Here is a 25212-nt window from a genome sequence, read left to right on the forward strand (position 1 = left end):
GATCATGTACTGAGTGTTTGACAAGTTGTGCTGCATTTAACAATGTGTGTGTGTAGCACAGAGAAGGTGGACTGCATCACGGTGAACTGTGAGCCTGTCAGAGTGGCCGTGGACGATCTCATCCAGAGGTTGTTTGACGCTCTGCTGACGTCCCTGAGGAGATCCATCCTGGGTGAGATCAGATGTTCAACACACACTGTACAGCGCTCACGGTGTCTGAAAGACAGCATGAATCCAAAACAGTGTTGTTATTGTTAACTAAAACTATTAAAAATTAAACAAAGCTAATGTAAAATAAAATATAAATAATAGAAGTAAAACTTGAAACTTATAAAAAACTCGCAAATGGTTCCTTGGCATCTAACTGAAATAATCAGAGTTTAAGTTGAAGTACTAAAAAAGAAGAACTGAAATAAAAATAAATGATATTTTTAGTAATTTTAGTTAGTTGCCAAGGCAAAATTTAGTCAAAAAAAGTTAGTTTAAATATTCAAATAAAAAAATACTATATGAAATAAAAATAAATGGAAGCTAAATAGAAATATAGAAAACTAAAAAAATATAAAAACATTTAAATAAATGTTAACAAATAAAATTAAATATACATTTTTTTAAATTATTTTATTTCAGTTAGTTGCCAGGCAAAATTAAAAAAATTATTTTACTTGAAATATTCAAATAAAAATAGCTAAAATAAAAAATATTACGTGAAATAAAAATAAATGAAAGCTAAATAGAAATATATAAAATATAAAAAAACATTTAAATAAATGTTAACAAATATAATGATAAATAATAAATTCAAAAAAAAAAATCAAATGCATATTTAGTTAAAGTACTCTAATTACTAAAACTAAAATAAAGCTGAAATAATATAAAAAAAATATATATATGATATATTTCGGCAAATAACTGATATAATATAAGTTTAACTTGAAGTACTAAAATGACTAAAATAAAATAAAGATATATAATAAATGTATATGCTTGTATATATTCAATTACAGAACCACAACAAAACTACTAAAACCTAAACTAAAATGAAAAATATAGCTAAAAAAAGCTAATTCGAAATATTAATAAGTACTATAATAGTATAGAAATGATACTAAAATAACTCTGAGCTCAACAAGCACACACTATGACAGACAGAGCTTTCTAGCGGTGTTTGGGAGATCAGATGGTGCAACACTGACCTCTGCTGGTCAATTCCAAACTGCTGTTCTGTGTGTGTGTGTGCAGGTCACATTCAGGTGATAGACTCTTTCGTGAGCGGTGCAATGGAGACGTTGTCCTTGCGTCCTGAGAGCATTGATGAGATTGGAGAGGCCAATACCAAACACAGCCAATTACAGACCCAGAAACCTGAGGTACATCACCATCAGCACCTCATTCAGCTCACTGTTGGATGGGAAATCTTCTCCTTCACGAAAACTCGTATCATGAGGCTAGAGTTGAATATGAGCCACGTTGCAGCTTATTCTAGCCAAAGACATTCTGCAGTGCCGATATGTGATGGTAATGTTGTGTTTGTGTGTAAATGTTGTACTGATGTTGTTGTGCAGATTCTGCCTCAGTTCCAGCAGGCGGAGGAGAAGAACAGGCTGTTGCGCTCCGTGGCGGGTGGAGGTCTGGACACCATCAGCTCCCTCAGAGCCAAATGGGACAAATTTGAGCTGGTGATGGAGAGTCATCAGCTCATGATTAAAGAACAAGTACAAACACACACCTCATATACACACACACACACACACAAACTACTGTTTCGTATATTTTTCCATATTAACCGGCAGAATCTTGCAATCATATTTGCCTTTTTTCTTTTAATTCATATGTGTGTCTTTACCTACAAGATGTCAAGAACCAGTGTTTGTTACTAAAACTAAAAATATATGTAAAAAATTATGTTAATTTAAATGAAATAAATGTTAACAGAAATAAAAGAAAAAACAAAAAACAACTTATTTCATTTCAGTTAGTTGCCGTGGCACAAATTCAAATTGTAATTTAGTTGAAGTACTCAAAGTTCTGAAACTCAAACTGAATTAAAAATTAAAATTACTAAAACTTTAATTAAAATAAAAAATATACAAATATTTTTCCACAATAATCAATAGAATTGTGCAACATTTTTGTCTTTTTTCCATTTAATACATTAAAATACTGTTTCAATTTTTTTTTTGTTTTTACAATAACTTATTTTATTTCAATTAGTTGCCAAGGCAAATTTAAATTTTCAGTATTTTCACTGAGTTGAAGTACTCAAATTACTAAAACTAAATCATTAAAATTAAAAATAAATAACCTTAAAGATTAAAGATTTAATTTAATAAATTTACTCCCCCCCACAAAACTAATAAACCAAAACTTTTACTAAAACAAAAAATAGAAAATATTATAATAAAAACAAATTAAAAATATTTAATGTAAAACAAAAACTGAAATATAAATTAATAAAAACTAAATAGACATATTTAAAAACAAACAAAATTATTAAAACTTTAACTAAAATATAAAAATATTTTTTTCCGCCACAATAACCAGTAGAATTTTGCATCATTTTTTTTTTTTTTTTTCTGTTTAATACCATAAAATACAGTTTCAGTGGGGTTATTATTGTAACTAAGAATATAAATGTTATTAATTAAATAAAATATATATAAATACATTTTTTTTTACATTTTATTTTATTTTTACTTATTTTATTTCAGTTAGTTACCAAGGTAAATATGCAGAATTTTCATTGAAGTTCTCAAATTACTAAAACTAAATAATTAAAATAAAAAAAAATAAAAAAAATAAACAGATTAAATAAATAAATTGAATATGTTTAAAAAACATAAAAAAGGGCAATATAATAATAAAAAACTAATTAAAAATATTTAATATAGTTGAAATTATATTATAAATATTAAAAAAATATGCACAGCAAACTTAATAAATATTTAACTGAAATCAAAATAAAAATGGAAAATATGAAAATAAAAATAATTTAAAACATTAATAAATACAATGATAGTCTGTCAATGATACTAAAATAACACTGTCATGAACAAGAAGGCAGTTTTTATCAAGATTACGTGCATTTGAGTCATTCTGAGTCAGTTCAGTGAGTTAGAATGATTCATTTGAAGGAGCAGCTCAAATGACTCAGTTCAGGCATGAGCGGCATTGCGTTGTATTTTTGTGAACTGTTTCGCAGTGGAGCTGTAAACACACACACACTGTCTCCTCTGTGTTTGTCAGGTGGAGGTGATGAAAGGGAACGTCGAGTCGCGGGTGCAGGTTTACCTGCAGGACCTGCAGAAGTTCAGAGCCCGCTGGGACCAGCTCAAACCCGGGCATGACATCATCGAGTCAGGTGACCACGAGGCTCTGCAGCAGTGCGTTCAGAACATCCGAGACAGACGAGCTGAGTTCGACGAGCTGGAGAACACACGCAAAAAACTCACGTGTGTGACTTTACTGGTGCATTTGCAAGCAGATAAACGGCTGTGAGATTTCCGTAGTAAACGTGTGTGTTTGTCGTAGGGAGGACTGCGAACACTTTCACTTGAGCCCTCCTGACGCGTCTCTGGCTTCAGACACGCTGAGGGACCTGCAGGAGTGTTCAGAGATGTGGGAACTTTACGAGGAGTTTCAGCAGGGACTGGATGAAAACGCAGAGCAGGACTGGATTTCCTTCAGGTCACAATCACTGAAATTTCTACAACTCTTCATGGACATTCAGAGTTGTTGTGTCTGGAGCAAACTCAGCATATATCCAGTGTTGAGCATTATCTGTGTGTGTTTTCCCTGCAGGAGTAAGACCCACGTGTTCGAGGAGTTTTTGTTTGCGTGGCACGACCGACTGAGGAAGCTGGAGGAGCAAACCAGCATGTCTGTCAAACTGCAGAAGGAAGTGGACAGATACAAGGTCACATGAATGGATTATTCTGGTTATTTGCTAGTATTCTGTGGAAATTTTGTTGTACATGTGGGATGGGTCATGTTCAGGTCATTTGGAGGGTTTGTTCCTCTGTGTTGAAGTTAAAATGAGTGATTCTATGAACTTCAATAGGCCTGCATTTTCAGTAGTGTGACAAAAGCTCAGCTATTTTCAAAATAGATTGATTTTTTTTCCCTTTTGGTAACACGTTATTTTAAAGTGGCGTAGTTACATGCTAATATTACTATAGTAATAACAGTAAATTATGCATAATTATTAGTGACTAACCCTAAACCAAACAAACCCTAACACTCTATAGCAAGTGCTTGTAGTTAATTAGTATCACTCAGTACTTATATGAGTAATTACAATGTAACTATGTCACCTTAAAAGAGGATTAGGGCCAAGTAATAATAAAAAAACAAAACCATCCCGAGGTTAAAGTCATTATAATGTGAGATTAAACGCCTTAAAAAATCGAAATAAAATGTAGAGAATAAAATCAAAATTTTGAGAATAAAGTCGTGTTTCAAGAAAAAAACCCTGTAAATTTTTTGGAATTAAAAGTTTAATTGAAATGTTATTAAAATCATTAAATTGAGAATAAAGTCGTTGTTTCAAGAAAAAAACATGTTAAATTTCAAGATAAAAAGTCAAAATAAAATGTCAGAATGAACTTATTAAATTGAGAATTGATTTGAGAAAAAACTTGATAGATTTCGAGAAAAAAAATGTAGAGAATCAAAAAAAATTGTTTTGAGATAAAAACCTTTACAATTTTGAGAAAAAATGTCAACATTAAATATTGAGAATAAAGTCGTTTCAAAAAAAAAAAAAACGTTAAATTGCGAGGAAAAAAAAGTCAAAATAAAATGTCGAGAATAAACTCATTAAATTTCGAGAATAAAGTCAAAATAAAATGTCGAGAATAAACACACATTCGATCAGCGTTCATTGCATACTGATAGAGGACATGACAAGAGAAATTTAAGAGTATTTTTTTCAGAAGCGACATTTAAAGGGTTAAAAACAGGAAAATTGATGCAGTGTAATTTAAATGGTTTTCTGCCTTGCACTTTATCTCTCAAAATGATTTTAAAAATTAGCAGAAATAAGTTACGGCAAACTCTTATTTATGTAAGATAAACATTTGTCCTGGCTGCATGTCAGACTACTAAAATCATCTGTTGTGCAAGCCATAATTTGTAGGCTACATAATAAATATTTAACAAAATGTATTGCATACCATAAAAATGGCACTTTTTCAAAAGTTTGTGATTTCGTGCTCTTTTTTATCTGTATTTTTTCTTGACAGCACGCACTCACTGTAGTCACACGATGATGTAATATTGTTCATGTAAACATTTTCCAGCCTTTCAGTAATAAAAGTGTCCATAATTAAAATGCGTGCACAGTGGTCAGCAGATGGATTCTGACATCAGTTAAATGACCACATGACATTAGTGTCTTTCAAAAAATAAAAACAGTAGGTAATTTGGCTGGGAATTTTTAAACTGGTGCTGGGAGAAAAACATGACTTTCTAGATTCAGACAACAATGAAATCACAGACCTCGGTTAATCCTGAAAATACCTAATGTCCCCATGAGAAACCATTACTGTCCAAATAGGGCTGCTTAAAATTATATCACTTGATATGATTGTTGTTTATTTATTGCTATATTAATTGAAGATGGGCAAAACACAGGTGTGTTAAAGATGAAGCCTTACAGCGGTGTGTGCGTGTGTGTTTCAGGCTGTAGTTCCAGTGTTAAAGTACGTGCGCGGTGAGCACCTCTCTCAGGAACACTGGCTGGATCTGTTCCGGCTCGTCTCTCTGCCCAGAGGAACCACACTAGAGAGACTGCAGTTCAGAGACCTGCTACGAGTGGCCGACAACATCATAGACAAAGCCCTGGAACTCAAGGTACACACACACACACACACACTGAACTTTGAGCGTCGTAACTTTGCAGATGTTGTTTATGCTCAAACAGTAACATTACACACTAACTAAAGTTAAGTTTGATTCCCTATAAACACAGTGATCACGTCTGTCTCTGTGAGCAGGATCTGAACAGTCGCGCCCAGGCGGAGGTCACCATCCGCGAGGCCCTGCGGGAGCTGGAATTGTGGGGCGCTGGCGCGTGTTTCACCCTGACGGACTACACAGACAGTCAGGGCGGCTGTCTGCGCGTCATCAAGGACTGGAGGGACATGGTCAACCAGGTGGGCGACAACCGCTGCCTGCTGCAGTCGCTCAAAGACTCGCCCTATTACCTGCGCTTCCAGGACAAAGTGTCACTGTGGGAAACCCGACTGGCCGACCTCGACGAGTACCTCCAGAACCTCAACACCATCCAGAGGAAGTGGGTCTACCTTGAGCCCATATTTGGCCGTGGGGCGTTGCCGCGGGAACAGGCCCGCTTTCAGAGGGTGGACCAGGATTTCAGGTCAGTGGGGAGGGGATGCTGGGACGGGTGTGAGAGAGATGAGTGTGGATTCACTCACCTGTGTCTGTGTGTAGGGCGATCATGTCAGACGTTCAGAGGGACAGCAGGGTCACGTCTCTCACGACTCGAGCTGGAATCAGAAACTCTCTCGTCACCATCTTGGACCAGTTACAGCGCTGCCAGAAATCCCTCAATGAATTCCTGGAGGTAAAGCCTAAATTCAAATAATATATAATTGTAATTTTTACCTGCTGACATATTTGTAGAGTCATAGCAAAAACATGAATGCATGTAAAATAAACCATCGAAATAACAGAAACAAAAATAAGACACTATATTTGCTATATTTAAATATGTGTGTGTGTGGATATATATATATATATAATATATATTAGGGCTGGCCGATGTATCGAATGCTTTTGTCACGCGCATTTCTTCAGTAAAGCCGGTTCCCTGATTACCGCTAAATCGCCATCACCTGCTTTAGCGATTTAGCGGCAATCAGGGAACCGGCTTTACTGAAGAAATGCGCGTGACAAAAGCATTCGATACATCGCCCAGCCCTAATATATATATACAGTGGGTACGGAAAGTATTCAGACCCCCTTAAATTTTTCACTCTTTGTTATATTGCAGCCATTTGCTATCATATCATTTAAGTTCATTTTTTCCCCCCTCATTAATGTACACACAGCACCCCATATTGACAGAAAAACACAGAATTGTTGACATTTTTGCAGATTTATTAAAAAAGAAAAACTGAAATATCTTCAGACCCTTTGCTCAGTATTTAGTAGAAGCACCCTTTTGATCTAATACAGCCATGAGTCTTTTTGGGAAAGATGCAACAAGTTTTTCACACCTGGATTTGGGGATCCTCTGCCATTCCTCCTTGCAGATCCTCTCCAGTTCTGTCAGGTTGGATGGTAAACGTTGGTGGACAGCCATTTTTAGGTCTCTCCAGAGATGCTCAATTGGGTTTAAGTCAGGGCTCTGGCTGGGCCATTCAAGAACAGTCACAGAGTTGTTGTGAAGCCACTCCTTCCTTATTTCAGCTGTGTGCTTAGGGTCATTGTCTTGTTGGAAGGTAAACCTTCGGCCCTGAGCACTCTGGAGATGGTTTTCGTCCAGGATATCACTGTACTTGGCCGCACTCATCTTTCCCTCGATTGCAACCAGTCGTCCTGTCCCTGCAGCTGAAAAACACCCCCACAGCATGATGCTGCCACCACCATGCTTCACTGTTGGGACTGTATTGGACAGGTGATGAGCAGTGCCTGCTTTTCTCCACACATACCACTTAGAATTAAAGCCAAAAAGTTCTATTTTGGTCTCATCAGACCAGAGAATCTTATTTCTCACCATCTTGGCAAACTCCATGCAGGATTTCATGTGTCTTGCACTGAGGAGAGGCTTCCGTCGGGCCACTCTGCCATAAAGCCCCGACTGGTGGAGGGCTGCAGTGATGCTTGACTTTCTACAACTTTCTCCCATCTCCCGACTGCATCTCTGGAGCTCAGCCACAGTGATCTTTGGGTTCTTCTTTACCTCTCTCACCAAGACTCTTCTCCCCCGATAGCTCAGTTTGGCCGGACGGCCAGCTCTAGGAAGGGTTCTGGTCGTCCCAAACGTCTTCCATTTAAGGATTATGGAGGCCACTGTGCTCTTAGGAACCTTAAGTGCTGCAGAAATGTTTTTGTAACCTTGTCCAGATCTGTGCCTTGCCACAATTCTGTCTCTGAGGTCTTCAGGCAGTTCCTTTGACCTCATGATTCTCATTTGCTCTGACATGCACTGTGAGCTGTAAGGTCTTATATAAACAGGTGTGTGGCTTTCCTAATCAAGTCCAATCAGTATAATCAAACACAGCTGGACTCAAATGAAGGTGTAGAACCATCTCAAGGATGATCAGAAGAAATGGACAGCACCTGAGTTAAATATATGAGTGTCACAGCAAAGGGTCTGAATACTGATACCATGTGATATTTCAGTTTTTCTTTTTTAATAAATCTGCAAAAATGTCTACAATTCTGTGTTTTTCTGTCAATATGGGGTGCTGTGTGTACATTAATGAGGGAAAAAAAGAACTTAAATGATTTTAGCAAATGGCTGCAATATAACAAAGAGTGAAAAATTTAAGGGGGACTGAATACTTTCTGTACCCACTGTATATACATATATATATGAAGACTTCAGATGAGTGCTGAGTTCTGAAATTTTCTTCTAAAATGAGCATTTTTATCAAGCTCATATGTTTAGGTTCAGTAATTTTACTTTAATGGCAATTAATTCAATTCAATTCACATTTATTTGTATAGCGCTTTTCATGATACATATCATTTCAAAGCAATTAATAGGTCCTTTTCATATTCATATATTTATTAGGGGTGCAAGGGTTCAGATTACTCACGGTTTAGTTTGTATCACGGTTTTAGGCTCATGGTTTCGGTACGGTTCGGTATATGCTATGTTTAGGTAAAAAAAAACAACTATTATCAAATAAAAATAAAACAAAATATGAACAAATAATCAAACGGCAGCTTTTCAGGTTTTTCATGTACAATTTTCAAAGTAGCTAATAAAATGTAAAACTACATTACATGCAATCTTCACTTTAATAAAGATCAATCATTATTAATTATTAAGTTACTATTCAGTTATGAGCAATGAGTGATTTCCTTGTCTTTTGTTGTTTGATTAACATTAAAAACACATTCAGACAGCAGGAATTGAAGGGCTGCTGTCTCTAATACACTGATACTGAACACATGCGTTCTTTCTCGAGTGTATAAGTTCACTTAAGACATAACCGACTATGCTTGCTAGGATTAGGGCTGGGTACCGAACTCGATACTTTTTAGGTACCGATCGAACTGCCTCGATACTACTGAGTATCGAAAAAAGTCTTGTCATTCGGTACCAAATTTCGGTACCTCAGAATGGAGCCGATCGAGGAGAGGGGCGGAGAAATGCTTTCGCTGTCTCGTTGAGGAGCAAGTAACGTTGCGCTACATTGTTATTTATATCTAAATATATAAAACTATACGCGCGAGAGAGACCCTATGTGCGAGAGGGCGATTGAATCAACGGTTTCGTTTTCAGTTTATCTCCGAATGGACGGGTGAGAAACGGCTGTTTATGTGAGCAGCCGGTTCACTACAGATACTGTTAACAGAAAACAAAAGTGTAGCACTGCCTGCAGAAACAGTGGGACGCGCAATGTTTTTTAGACTAGTTATGGACAGGTACAACACACAGCAGCTTTACATCAGTGTTCGTCCCTCAAGTCTATGGAAACACGCGACCGGTTCGTGACGGCCTCTAGTTCGCCTGCACGAGCACAGGCTCTGCCTCTGGCTCCAGAACGCGAACAATTCTGCTGAAAAAGAGGTATCAGCGTCCTCCTGATACTGCGGATAATTTGCGGGTCGGGCCAAGTAATAAAAAAATAACATTCAAATTAATTGCGAGTGGATGAGAGATGAATCATTAATGTGTTGATTTTAATGAAGACACAGAACTCTTATTTCAATGTAAGACGCAACGAACTTGCGTCACTCTTACTTCCGCTTTGATCTTGTTAATAATAATAATTTTTTTGAAGAACAATAAGTGATTTAAAAAGAGCCTCACATACTTAATTTTTTGCATTGACAACTAAACTTTATTAAAACTATTTGCACTGATTTATTGTGTTGGGTAAATTTTGTTAATTTGTGCTTTTTTTATTCCCCGCAGTGGCTCTGGAGATTAGTCTTTGAGTCTGATAAAAAGTCAACAAAGTTAAAATATAAAACCAAAGATTTTTTTGAGGTTATGTAATCCTGTTTAAACAGATTTTATAAAACTGGTACCGAAAAAGGTATCATTTAGGTATCGGTATCGAAATCAAGCTATCGGTATCGTCTCGGTATCGAAAATTTTTGAACGATACCCAGCCCTAGCTAGGATACTTGTTAAGATGGGAATGCTGACATAATTCTGTGTGAATTTGTGCGTTCACACGCAAGACTTGAAGGAGACCTCAATATTTGCGCGCTTCGGATGAGTGCACAGTTCTTCTCACAGCGCGCGCGAGTTCTCTTTCGCAGCTTGCACTTGAATGTTTAAATTAGCAAGGCTTAAATGAGTTTAGTTTAAATGCAGATATCAACGTGTGTTGTTCAGGTCTCACCCGCGCCCGCGTGCTATCAACACCCGGGTGATGACGGCGTTATGTCTGGTCATATAGAGCATACGACACTCGCACTGTACAAAGTTTAGGGGAAGCCTGAATGCGTATCCATCGACAGAAACATACATTAGCCTAACTCTGTCTGTCTATTTTATTTATTTTCTACAAACCATATTATAGATGCATATGCGTCGTCAGATATGAGATGAACCGCGGTGCAAGTGTGTGTCGAACTGAGTGTGCAGAACGGTATGGTTCGATTTTTTACAGAGAACTGTTTCACCCCTAATATATATATTTATATATATATGTTATTTATTTTATATCATTTTTATATTAATATGTAAATATTTAAATATGAATATAAACGTTTAAATATTAGGTTTTCATGAATATTTTAATTACATTTGACCCATGCAGGAGAAGCGTTCTGCATTTCCTCGGTTTTACTTCATTGGAGACGACGATCTGCTGGAGATTCTCGGACAGGCCACAAACCCTACTGTGATACACACACACCTGAAGAAACTCTTCGCAGGTAACACACACACACACACCTGTTCACAGTTATCACACAAACAGCTGCGTATAGAGACATGGATGATTGTGTGTTGAAGGCATCAGCAGTGTGGAGTTTGATCAGAGTTTTCAGAGCATCACAGCCATGAAATCACTGGAGGGAGAGATGGTGCCGCTCCAGAACACCATCAGCATCTCCAACGACGTGGAGGTCAGATCTCTGTCTTTTTTTGCCAGATAATTTTGTCAGATAAACACATTAACCAAGTTTAGTGTTTAGTTCTTCCCTCATATTTAAAATATTTAGAAATATATTAAAAATTTTCCTCATATTTTGAAGTTTTATTCAAATTTGTAGGGTCATTAAAAACAAATATCCCCTCCAGACATCACTTTTGGCCACTACTGTGTGTGTGTGTGATTTTATATACAGCTATGGAAAAAATTAAGAGACCACTTAACATTGATTTCTGAACTTGGAGTGGTCTCTTAATTTTTTCCATAGCTGTATATATATATATATATATATATATATATATATATATATATATATAATATAATATAATATATATATATATATATATATATATATATATATAATATAATATAATATATATATATATATATATATATATATATATATATATATATATATATATATATATATATATATGCATTTGATTCTTTTATATTTGATATTCCTTTGTGGGTTGATGTCAGGTTTGGCTGAGCGCTCTCTCCACAGAGATGAAAAACACCCTGAAACATCTTCTGTGTGAATGTGTGAATGCTGGGAAGAAAGGAAACTTGGACCCCACACGCTACCCTTCTCAGGTAACACACACACACACTTCTTCAGAAACACCCATGAGTTCCTGTGGTTCAGCTGCAGTGACTGTGGAGTGACTCTGTTTCCAGATTCTGTGCCTGGCAGAGCAGATCCAGTTCACAGCGGATGTGGAGAACGCCATACGCCAGCAGAGCCTCCATCAGCTGGAGCAGGAGCTCACCGCCAAACTGGAGAACTACACCAGTGTAGACACCAACACGGACGACACTGCAGGTACTGAACACCTGCCTACATGCTTAAACCTCATGCTACTCAAATCTGCTGGAAAGTGTTCTCAGAAGAGATTAATAAACACAATCTTTTTCACTTCTAACAATGCCATAGAAATTCAGGTTACAGTAGTAGTTGAACCAGTAATAGACATTCAAAATTAAATGAAAGAAGAAAAGAAATTAAATTTTGCATTAAGGAAAAGAAGCCTTTTTTTTGCACTGTGACATTATTTTACATGACATTTAAGCACAATGGTTCTTGTCATAGCCTAATAAAACGAACAAATCTCAAATCTCTCATAATATGATAATGGAAAAAATTCTACATTATACATTGTGATAGTATTTGTAATGGCTTTAATTTATAGTGATTTATTTATTTAAAAATCATTCTTTGCAGACAGGATTTATATTCAAATATAAAAATCATCTCGTCTGTGTTTTGTACATTTTGCAAATTTTGTACATTTTAAAAATAAATTCATCAGTCTGGTGCACTTTGAGAGTTCAAAATTAAGCCCATGTTCAGTGTGAAAATGAAGAGTTCATTTGCAAAAACTGATAATTCTCCACATATAGCACGTTCTGTACCCTAAATCCTTTTTATCAGAAAAGCCGTTTTTTTCCACTGTCAGCCATCGCAAGTTCACGTTTTACAGCAGAAGATGACAAGCGCCCATGTTGTTTGTGTACAGAAACCAGTAAGTCCGTTTTAGCGAATCTGCACACAGTATTCAGGTCAGGTGACAAGGCTTCTAGTCACTTCAAAAAGATGCGCTAGCTGATGGAATTTTTGTCAAAGCTGACTAAAAGTGATCGAGGATTTATAATTTCAACTCCTGTAAGTCCTTGAACACCATACACGACTTACATGCTGAAACCTTGGTGGTTCTTTTGCGTGTGTGTGCGCGTTTGTGTGCACACGTGTGTTTGAGCATGTTTTAAATTACTTGGGTTTTGTTTAACTCTGAAACATGAAATGTGGAGTTATCTGCTTTTAATAAAAAACTAACTTTTAACAGGGCTCAACGTTAAGGATTTTTTCTACTGGCCTGGTTGGGACAGTGGTTCAAATTTTTACTTTCCCCACCAAAATTTTCACTAGCCCCAAAACAAAAAATGAATAAAAGTAAAAGACAAGAAAACAGGCCTATAAAATAAGCATAGTTATTGTTTTTGTTGTCTTTGTTACATTTAACCTCAATAAATAGGGTTATGACACCAAAAGCTACTAGATTAACTTCTTAAATATTTTAAATATTGTTACAGATAAACAGTAGGTAATAAAATAGAAACAAATAATCAAATTACAAGTAATAGCACAAATAAATACAACTGAACAAACATATTTATATAAATGAAATAAATGGGGCTTTTCAAGTTTTTCATGTAGTTTTAAAGGAGATTTTCAGGTACAGAAATTGTAATCTAATGTATAACTATAGAATAGATTAAACTTTATTAAAAGTTAATCAGTCAAGAGCAGTTACAGATGCATAAAATGTTTTTAATTAAAAAAAATTAAGACACTTTAAATGTGAAATTAAACCTGCCAGTAGGTGGCAGCGAATCACTGTTAATGAGCGAATCATTGAGATTAAACTGATTCATTACAACGGCTGATTCATTCAGGAAGTGTTTCTCAGAGACACATAACAATTCTGTGGACTTTGAAACTATTTTCATTGGCGAAATAGAGCGAAACAGGCGATTTGGTGTCTTAAATGTAATTCACTTGATATTAAGTTCTTGTTCATTAAACTGTACGCTGAATAAAATCAATATCACATTTGTAATCATGCTAATATTTGTGTAATATTGGTTAACTATATTAAATTATATAAATATGAAATATATACAGGGGCATTTTGCCAGTTATCTTGAATTCTGGGTCATTCTAAATGTATTTTAATAGATTAAATCACGCAGTAAATGCGTACACTAAATATGCATGCACACTAGTCTAACCTACTAGACCACGTCACTTAGTGTACGCGTGCACTCAATGGGTGTGTTTTTGTTTGTTTTTGTAAAGTGAGGGACATACTCGATAATTTCAGATCGTTAAATCAACAGTTACGATATCATTGACGGTATATAACGCACACCCGACAGCACTGGCCCGATCGCGCAAATGACCGTTCTGTCTACTGTCCTGAGCGTCGTTCACACGGGCCCCGGGCCATCGGGCAGTCCTTATTGTCGAGCCCTGATTAATATATATAAAAAACATACTTTTAATGAACTTTAATTTTTTAATTTATCTGTATTTTTTAGAGTTTTTATTACTTAATCAAAACAACCCAACTGCAGTTACTGATATTACTTGGAATGCACAATAAAAAAACATGATTTGTGAGAATGAATAAAAATGGAGTTAAATGTTTTTGCAAATGAACTCTTCAAATTAAACATAGAAAAATGTTGGTCAGTTGACTTGTTCCTGAACTGTTCGTCTCCGAGCAAAACACATCGGTGTTTCATTTCTGAATCCGTGTTTTGAATGAATCGGATGAATCAATGATTCAATGACTCATTCATAAAGAGAGCCATTTACTTAATTCCTGAATGAATCAGCTGTTCGAACGAATCGAATGAATGACTTACTCATTTAGACATTTACTGCCACCTACTGGCAGTTTTAGATTCTTATTTAGAGTAATAAGCATGTAATAAATAATTTATTATTTACATATATTAAAAAAAAACATTAAGAGAACATTAAAAGCTAAAGCTATAAATCCAGTCATCATTTACTCACCCTCATGGTCCAAAAGTTTGTGTAATAAATTGTATGTTGAATCAAATAAAATATTTATTTCTGAAGCTGCTTTTCATGATGCTTTACACAATAATGACTTTAAATGATCTTTTCTCTCACATTTGATGTTAATTAATTTGATTAATTAATTGCCACATCACGTAATTGATTAGATTAAAAATTAATCTCTAAATAATAATCATAATAATTGGCCTTATATAAAATAAATAGGCATTTCTTTGATTTTAGTAAGTGTGTGTGTGTGTTTGTGTCAATGACACCGCTCTGTTTAATTTCTTTTAATCTTTTTTTTTCACACTGCAGGTGATTCTGAATAAAGCCTCTAATTCTCTGGCTGCATATTCACACCGTTCGCTAATTGTCAGATTAATCTAACAAATAAAGCGATGTGAACATCCATAAAGCTCTTTAGTCCATTTATGAGCTCAGGAGTTTATTCACTGAAGCTTCAGTGAGACTCACTATAAATTCAAGTAAATGGAGCTTCTGATGAGCCACACTGTTAACAGTGATTATGGGTAATTCTGATTATAAGTCACTCAGGAAAAACCGCTGCTGCTGCAGGGCCTCAATGATCTAATCACAAACACTTCTAGCCTGTTCTTCAGACGCCTGTTTGATAAAAACACTCTCCACCTCTGCACCCAATCAAACAGTCATTAGCTGTTGATTTCACCCTTTATTTAACCAGGAAAGACTCACTTTCGGATGGTTTTGTGTTGTAGAGTCCAGAGTTCTGCAGCTGAAGCTGAGGGCTCTGATTCTGGACGTGATCCACAACATCTCAGTTGTTCAGAGTCTGAGAGAAGCTCAGATTCACACCACTGACGACTGGTTCTGGAAGAAACAGCTGCGGTTCTACCTGAACGCAGAGCAGCGCTGCTCCATACAGATGGTGGACGCAGAGTTCAGCTACACCTATGAGTATCAGGTGAGGGTCAGGTGATCGGCTCAGAAAGACAGTCAGACAGCAGCCCAAATGAACAGAATGACACATGGTGGAAAGTGATGAAGTAACATCAGTCAAGGTTTTGTTATTGGGTCAAGATCATTAGTGACACTCGTAACACAAGAGATGCTGGAGTCAGATCCTCACGCTGCTTCACTCTCTCTCTCTTTCAGGGAAACGCTCCTAAACTGGTGCACACGCCTCTCACGGACAAGTGCTATCTGACACTGACACAGGCCATGGAGATGGGTTTGGGCGGGAACCCGTACGGCCCTGCGGGAACCGGCAAGACTGAGTCCGTCAAAGCCCTGGGAGGATTGTTTGGAAGACAAGTGCTGGTCTTCAACTGTGATGAGGTACACACACACACACACACACACACACACACACACACACAGAGAACATAACACACACACACACACACACACAACACAGAGAACATAACACACACACACACACACACACACAACACAGAGAACATAACACACACACACACACACACACACAACACAGAGAACATAACACACACACACACACACACACACAACACAGAGAACATAACACACACACACACACACACACACACAACACAGAGAACATAACACACACACACACACACACACACAACACACAAAACAAAACACACACACACACACACACACACACAACACAGAGAACATAACACACACACACACACACACACACAACACAGAGAACATAACACACACACACACACACACACACACAACACAGAGAACATAACACACACACACACACACACACACAACACAGAGAACATAACACACACACACACACACACACACACACAACACAGAGAACATAACACACACACACACACACACACACACACACACACAACACACAAACACACAACATAACACACACACACACACAACACAGAGAACATAACACACATACACAACATAAACACATACACAACACACAAACACACAACATAACACACACACACACAACACAGAGAACATAACACACATACACAACATAAACACATACACAACACACAACATAACACACACACACACACACACAACACAGAGAACATAACACACATACACAACATAAACACATACACAACACAGAGAACATAACACACACACACACACACACACACAACACAGAGAACATAACACACATACACAACATAAACACATACACAACACAGAGAACATAACACACACACACACACACACAACACAGAGAACATAACACACACACACACACACACACACACACACACACACATGTTTGTTTTTGTGAATTGTGGGGACTTTCCATAGACTTCAATGCATTTTACACTGAACAAACTGTACATTCTATCCCCCTACCCTGCCCCTACCCCTAAACCTAACCCTCACAGGAAACTGTGCAAACTTTTACTTTTTCACAAAAACTCATTCTATATGATTTATAAACCCATTTACATTGTGGGGACCGCTGGCTGGTCCCCACAATGTAGGTGAACTCAGGTTTATATTACATCATGGGGACATTTGGTCCCCACAATGTAATATAAACAAAAGCACACACAACACAGAGAACATAACACACACACACACACACACAAACACACAACATAACACACACACACAACACAGAGAACATAACACACATACACAACATAAACACATACACAACACACAAACACACAACATAACACACACACACACACATACACACACACACACACACACAAACACACACACACACACACACACAAACACACAACATAACACACACACACACAACACAGAGAACATAACACACATACACAACATAAACACATACACAACACACAAACACACAACATAACACACACACACACACACACATACACACACACACACACAAACACACACACACACAAACACACAACATAACACACACACACACAACACAGAGAACATAACACACATACACAACATAAACACATACACAACACACAAACACACAACATAACACACACACACACACACACACACACACAACACAGAGAACATAACACACATACACAACATAAACACATACACAACACACAACATAACACACACACACACACACACACAACACAGAGAACATAACACACATACACAACATAAACACATACACAACACACAACATAACACACACACACACACACACAACTCACACAACATACAACTCACACACCCACAGATACACACACAACACACACAACACACACACACACACACAACATACAGTACACATGCAGACACACAAAAACAGACAAAAACACAACATACAACACACACACACACACAACATACAACAAACACACATACACACACACACAAAACATACAACACACATGCAGACACACAAACACACAAAATACAACACACCTATACACACACACACACACACAACATACAGTACACATGCAGACACACAAAAACAGACAAAAACACACAGCATACAACACACACACACACACAACAAACACACATGCTCACACACACACACACACACACACACACACACACACACACACACACACACAAAACATCCAACACACATGCAGACACACAAACAGACACAAACACACAAAATACAACACACCTATACACACACACACACAACATACAGTACACATGCAGACACACAAAAACATACAACATATAACACACACACACACACACACACACACAACATACAACAAACACACATTCACACACACACACACAAAACATCCAACACACATGCAGACACACAAACAGACACAAACACACAAAATACAACACACCTATACACACACACACACACACACACACACATAACACACACAACATACAGTACACATGCAGACACAAAAAAACATACAACATATAACACACACACACACACACACAGATACACACACACACAGCATACAACACACACACAACACACACGCAGACACACACACACACACACATGTATTATATTGATGCTAGCAGAGATTTCTCATTAAGCTCCGTGTTACTGTGAATAACAGAAGTGATTCCAGTGCTGGGAGAGTCAATCAGGCATCTTTACAGCCATTAAACAGTTTCATGTGTGAAGGCGTCTCATATCTCTGTGCATTAGGGTATAGATGTGAAGTCCATGGGGCGGATCTTCGTCGGCCTGGTGAAGTGTGGAGCGTGGGGCTGTTTTGATGAGTTCAATCGCCTGGAAGAGGCCGTGCTCTCCGCCGTCTCCATGCAGATACAAGCCATCCAGAACTCACTGAAAAACCACCGCACCACCTGCCAGCTACTCAATAAAGAGGTGACCTAACACACATGCTTCAGTTCCTGCTAATCATAAAAATATGTAACACATACCAACACAAAAGAGACGGTGTGACACTCTGTGTGTGTTTTCAGGTGGAGTTGGACCCTAACTCGGGCGTCTTTATTACTCTGAACCCGGCGGGTAAAGGATACGGAGGGCGGCAGAAGTTGCCGGATAATCTGAAGCAGCTCTTCCGACCGGTTGCCATGACGAGTCCCGATAACGAGCTCATTGCTGAGGTCATCCTGTACTCAGAGGGGTTTAAGGAAGGAAAGGCACTTGGACGAAAATTGGTCGCTATATTCAACTTGGCCAGGTAGAAGCTTGTATGTTTATGCAATATAACACTGTGTGTCTGTGCAGGACTTCACATGTGAATATGTGTGTGTTTGTGTGCAGGGAGCTGTTGACGCCCCAGCAGCACTATGACTGGGGTTTACGTGCGCTGAAGACGGTTCTGAGAGGCTGTGGGAGTTTACTGCAGTTACAGAGACTGAACAACAACCCCAGTGAGTGACTCTCACCTGAGTCCATGATCACATGACTCCATCAGTAAACTGTCCAGGATCAGTTCACGTCCATGTTCTCTGTGTCTGTCCGCAGTGAAAGAGAGCTGGTTAGTGGTTCAGGCTCTGAGGTTAAACACCATGTCAAAGTTGACGTTCGCCGATAGCTCTCGGTTTGATGCCCTGGTCAGAGACGTGTTTCCTGGAGTCGACTTTAAGGACGTGGAATATGAGACGCTCAAATCCGCCCTGCTGTCTGTGTATGAAGAGGCACGGCTGGAGATCATACCCAGTCAGGTACCTGCCTGTGCACCCTGCATACTACACTACACCCTACTTAGGGCTCTATGATATCTGTTCTATGAAAAAGTGCCATTTTTGTTTTCCATTAAAATTTTTCTGAATTTTTTTTTCTAGTTTCCATTTTAATGGTTCATTTCAATTTTAGTTATCAAGAATTTGTATTTTCTTTTTGAATGTTTTGTCCCATGATGACTTTTTGGAATGTTTTCAATTTGTTTTCAAAAGCAAAAAAGAAAAAATTAGTTATCAAAAACCCTGTTTAATTAATTGAAATAATGAAACGTATGCAATTTATTAAAAGTTTAACAAAAATAATTTTTTTTAGAATCCTATGAAATCCATTAGATTTTTCTCCACCAATCCATATTTTCCATCTTAATATTTCTGGATTCCTTTTTAATGGTTTAATTAAATTTTAATAATAATAAAAAAAGTTCAATTTCTAAAACTTTAACAATTTAATTATTTATTATATGCAAATGTATTATAAAAAATGGTGGTTCAAATCAAATGAAGGCATAAAACATTAAACATTTTATTTTTTTGGCAAACAAAAATGCAATTTTATGATATTCATTAAAAAAATGAATTAATATTATTTACTATATTTTGTAGTACATATTTATGGAAGCCTGTTTCCACCACTGAATAAAAAAATATATTATTGCAACTTTTTATCTTTTCTCAGTGCTACTTCTTTCTCAGTGTGGTATAAACTTGCAATTGCGAGAAATAGTCAGAATTGCAAGTTAAAAACTCAAAATTCTGAGGAGTAAAGTCAGTATTAGGAGAAATAAAGTCAGAATTGCAAGTTATAAACTCAAAATTGCGACATAAAGTCAGAATTGCGAGAAATAGTCAGAAATGCAAGTTATTAACTCAGAATTGCGAGAAATAAACTCAAAATTTCAAATAAATAAAGTCAGAATTGTGAGTTATAAAGTCAAAATGAACCTTTTTATTAAACCAGATGAGTCAATTGAGAACCAGTTCTCATTTACAATGACGACCTGGCCAAGAGGCAGCATAAATGGGTACAATACAATAAAAAACATAATAGAGTTACAAATAACACTGTTACAAACAGTGACATTTAAAAACAAACAAATAACTAAAAATTGCGAGAAATTAAGTCAGAATTGTGAGTTAAAAACTCAAAATTGTGAGAAATAATGTCAGAATTGCATGTATAAACTCATAATTCCTAGAAATAAAGTAAGAATTGTGAGAAATAGACAGAATTGCAAATTATAACCTCAGAATTGTGAAAAATAAACTCAAAATTGCGAGTTATAAAATTCTGAGAAATAAAGTCAGAATTGTGAATTAACTCAAAATTACAAGAAATAGAGTCAGAATTGACCAAACTGAGAAACGCAGAGCATGCAGGCTTCAGTATTCACAGACACTAGTCCATATCACAGTTGGATTCAGTGTGCAGCGCTGCTTTTCATTCATTCATCCATCATTTTGAAATGTGTGTGTAGATAAAGAAGGCTCTGGAGCTGTACGAGCAGCTCCGGCAGCGGATGGGTGTGGTGGTGGTCGGGCCCAGCGGGGCGGGGAAGTCCACTCTGTGGAGGATGCTGCGGGCGGCTCTGGGCAGGATGGGCCGTGTGGTCAAACAGTACACCATGAACCCCAAAGCCATGCCACGGCAGCAGCTCCTGGGGCACATCGACATGGACACGCGAGAGTGGTCCGACGGGGTGCTGACGTCCTCCGCTCGACAGGTGGTGCGAGAGCCACAGGGTGAGGACAAACACACACACACACACTACATACATGAACACTCAATACACACTTTAACCCTACTCTCACAAAAACCCATTAAATACACATGATAACGCATGAAAGACCAAACACACTCAGTAAACTTGAAAGTGAGTTTAACTGAGATTTTAGTTTGCCTGATTGTGCTCTTCACTCCTCTCTTTCTCTTTCAGAGGTGAGCTCATGGATTGTATGTGATGGAGACATTGACCCAGAGTGGATCGAGTCATTAAACTCTGTGCTGGATGATAATCGCTTGCTCACGATGCCCAGCGGTGAGAGGATTCAGTTCGGCCCCAACGTCAACTTCCTGTTTGAGACCCACGATCTGAGCTGCGCCTCACCAGCCACCATCTCTCGCATGGGCATGATCTTCCTCAGGTAATTAATTATTTTATTAATTTGTACATTTATTTTACATTTTTCTTTTACAATCTTCTTTTGTTTTTAATATTTTAATTTGTTTAGATTATTTAAATAAATAAATAACAATTTGTTTTTGCATGTCCTTTTTTCATGTTTTAAACATTTTTTAATTTACTTTTTTATTTTTAGCATTTAATTCAGTTTAATTATTTTAATTAATAAGTAAACATTTGTAATACATTTACTTTACATTTTTCATTTACATTTTTTCATTAGATTTTTAGTATTTTAATTCAGTTTAATTCTTTTAATAAATAAATAAATAAACATTTGTTTTTACATTTAAATTTGTTTTACATTTTTCATTTACATTTTTCCATTACGTTTTTTAGCATTTTAATTCAGTTTAATTATTTTAATAAATAAATAAATAAACATTTGTTTTTACATTTACGTTTACTTTTCATCTTTTTTTAGCATTTTAATTCAGCTTAATTATTTTAATAAATAAATAAACATTTGTTTTTACATTTACTTTTTTACATTTTTATTTACTTTTTTATTTTTAGCCTTTAATTCAGTGTAATTATTTTAATAAATGAATAAACATTTGTTTTTACATTTTTTTTATTTACTTTTTTATTTTTATCATTTAATTCAGTTTAATTCTTACTTTACATTTTTAATTTAAATTTTTTCATTAGATTTTTAGTATTTTAATTCATTTTAATTTTTTTAATAAATAAATAAATAAATATTTGTTTTTACATTTACGTTTTTAATTTTCATCTTTTTTAGCATTTTAATTCAGCTTAATTTAATAAATAAATAAACATTTGTTTTTACATTTATTTTTTACGTTTCATTTTCATTTTTTTATTACATTAATTTTTTCGCATTTTAATTCAGCTTAATTCTTTTAATAAAAATAAACATTTGTTTTTACATTTAAATTTGTTTTACATTTTTCATTTACATTTTTTCATTACATTTCTTAGCATTTTAAATCAGTTTAATTACTTTAATAAATAAACATTTGTTTTTATATTTACATTTTTTTACATTTTTATTTAAAGCATTCAAATTATTTTGATAAATAAATGAACACTTTACATTTACATTTTTATTATTTTTGTAGCATTTGAATTCAGTTAAATTCTTTTAGTACATAAACATTTGTTTTTTCTTTTTTTCTTTTTACAATTTTCTTTTTTTTTCATTACATTTTTAGCATTTATTTCAGTATTTGTATGTGCATTACAGTGATGAAGACACTGACGTCGGCGCTCTGGTGAAGTCGTGGCTGAAGAGGGAGGATGAAGACAACAGAATGAATCTGGAGAACTGGCTCAATGATTATTTCCACAGAGCTCTGGACTGGGTTCTCAAACAGGTGCCGTCCCGTGACACACATTGCTTTAACTCTGACCCAGCACATTCACTGCATCATAAACATCTCCGTCTCTCTTTCTGCAGAGTGATTTTGTGGTGGACACCAGTCTGGTCGGGACGGTGCTGAACGGTTTGTCCCATCTGAGAGGGGTCAGAGAGAGAGGACAGTTTGTCGTTGGACTCATCCGTGGTTTGGGAGGAAACCTCACACTCAAATGCCACCAGGAGTTCGCCAAGGAGGTCAGAGCCGTCCTGATTTATGGGAAATGTAATTTCATGCCTGCTCAGCCTTACCGCCTGTCAATAAATTCAGGAGCCACTCCTTTAGATTAACACTTATGACCAGTCGTAATTTAAAACTTGAGTTTTAAAGAAGCAGTGAAACTTTGATGTGATTCAGTCAGGGGTCACAATCTACATTTTATGTTGTCCACTCTTAATGTCAGTCAAGGTTTCTTGCACCATAAAGAGTCATAATTTAGTTTTCATGGTCATTTCATCCTCTCTCTGAGCAGTAGATATAAACAGGCGGTACCTTTATCCCTTTGATGACTGAATAAGTGCAATTCACCTTTATTCCACAAGGTGGCAATGTCTGATACACAATGATGAAGTGACTTCACTCATAGTTACTGCAGGCAGAAAACAAAAGAATAGGAAGTATCATTAGCAAAGCTTGAAGTGGCTCAGCAGTTTACTGAACATTAGTGTCACTGTTCCTCTGAAAATATAATAATAACATCTAATTAAAACTATTAACAAACTATAATGGTATATCAGTGATGCTGAAATAACACTGTTGTGTTTTCATGTTCTGAATGTGTGTTTAGGTTCTGAGTTGGGCCAGAGAAAGCCCACCTGACCCTCGTAAGCCTCTGGATACGTACTACGACCCCGCATCTGGCCGTCTGTGTGCGTATGAGCTGCAGCGAGGGGAAGGTGTGTGTGAGGAAGACCTCAGTAACCCACACAATCTCCCCGTCATACACACAACTGACATGCAGCGCGGACTCGACCTCTTCACCCCGTGGCTCTCGTCCAATCACAGGCAGCCGTTCCTGCTGGTGGGGCCGGAGGGATGCGGGAAAGGGTATGACACACATTCGTACCAGGGCTTGTTGAGCGCTTCTTATGCAAAAACACATGCACAAAATGACGATGCTCTCTGTGTGTGTCAGGATGCTCCTGCGCTGCGCTTTCGCCCAGCTTCGCTCCACGCAGGTGGCCGTGGTGCACTGCAGCGCTCAGACGTCCTCCCGTCACGTCCTACAGAAACTCTCGCACACGTGTTTGGTCATCAGCTCCAACACGGGACGCGTGTACCGTCCCAAAGACTGCGAGAGGCTGGTGCTGTACCTCAAAGACATCAACTTGCCCAAACCTGACAAGTGGGGCACCAGCAACCTCATTGCCTTTCTGCAGCAGGTCATGTGCTACACTTTTTTTTTTTTTTAGTGCAAATCAAGTTAATTTAGTTTTTCACAGTCTTTTTTCCCCCACAGGTTTTGACATATCAGGGCTTCTATGATGAGAACCTGGAGTGGGTCGGGCTGGAGAACATTCAGATCGTGGCTTCGATGTCAGCAGGTGGCGCTGTGGGGCGGCATCCTCTCACGTCACGCTTCACCTCGATCGTACGCATCTGCACCATCGAGTGAGTACTGATACACACAGACTATCTAAATGATATGA

General features: G+C 37.0%; 1 protein-coding gene across 4 annotated transcripts in view; it reads left to right on the forward strand.

Annotated features, from left to right (window-relative positions):
• dync2h1 (dynein cytoplasmic 2 heavy chain 1) overlaps window positions 1–25212 on the forward strand; it is a 119479-nt gene that overhangs the window by 20781 nt on the left and 73486 nt on the right. For all 4 annotated transcript variants that reach the window (XM_067365099.1, XM_067365100.1, XM_067365101.1 and 1 more), the window contains exons 20-45: window positions 57–172; window positions 1243–1370; window positions 1566–1715; window positions 3247–3452; window positions 3532–3687; window positions 3802–3916; window positions 5683–5853; window positions 5997–6379; window positions 6454–6586; window positions 10974–11091; window positions 11171–11283; window positions 11793–11906; window positions 11991–12135; window positions 15642–15847; window positions 16039–16221; window positions 18992–19174; window positions 19273–19496; window positions 19580–19689; window positions 19784–19983; window positions 21477–21741; window positions 21936–22143; window positions 23392–23521; window positions 23605–23760; window positions 24351–24610; window positions 24699–24945; window positions 25023–25174. In XM_067365099.1, the coding sequence (XP_067221200.1) occupies window positions 57–172; window positions 1243–1370; window positions 1566–1715; window positions 3247–3452; window positions 3532–3687; window positions 3802–3916; window positions 5683–5853; window positions 5997–6379; window positions 6454–6586; window positions 10974–11091; window positions 11171–11283; window positions 11793–11906; window positions 11991–12135; window positions 15642–15847; window positions 16039–16221; window positions 18992–19174; window positions 19273–19496; window positions 19580–19689; window positions 19784–19983; window positions 21477–21741; window positions 21936–22143; window positions 23392–23521; window positions 23605–23760; window positions 24351–24610; window positions 24699–24945; window positions 25023–25174 (4572 nt within the window). The remainder of the gene's footprint in view (window positions 1–56; window positions 173–1242; window positions 1371–1565; window positions 1716–3246; window positions 3453–3531; window positions 3688–3801; window positions 3917–5682; window positions 5854–5996; window positions 6380–6453; window positions 6587–10973; window positions 11092–11170; window positions 11284–11792; window positions 11907–11990; window positions 12136–15641; window positions 15848–16038; window positions 16222–18991; window positions 19175–19272; window positions 19497–19579; window positions 19690–19783; window positions 19984–21476; window positions 21742–21935; window positions 22144–23391; window positions 23522–23604; window positions 23761–24350; window positions 24611–24698; window positions 24946–25022; window positions 25175–25212) is intronic.

Source organism: Chanodichthys erythropterus, chromosome 17 (assembly GCF_024489055.1).
Source record: "Chanodichthys erythropterus isolate Z2021 chromosome 17, ASM2448905v1, whole genome shotgun sequence".
NCBI lineage: Eukaryota > Metazoa > Chordata > Actinopteri > Cypriniformes > Xenocyprididae > Chanodichthys > Chanodichthys erythropterus.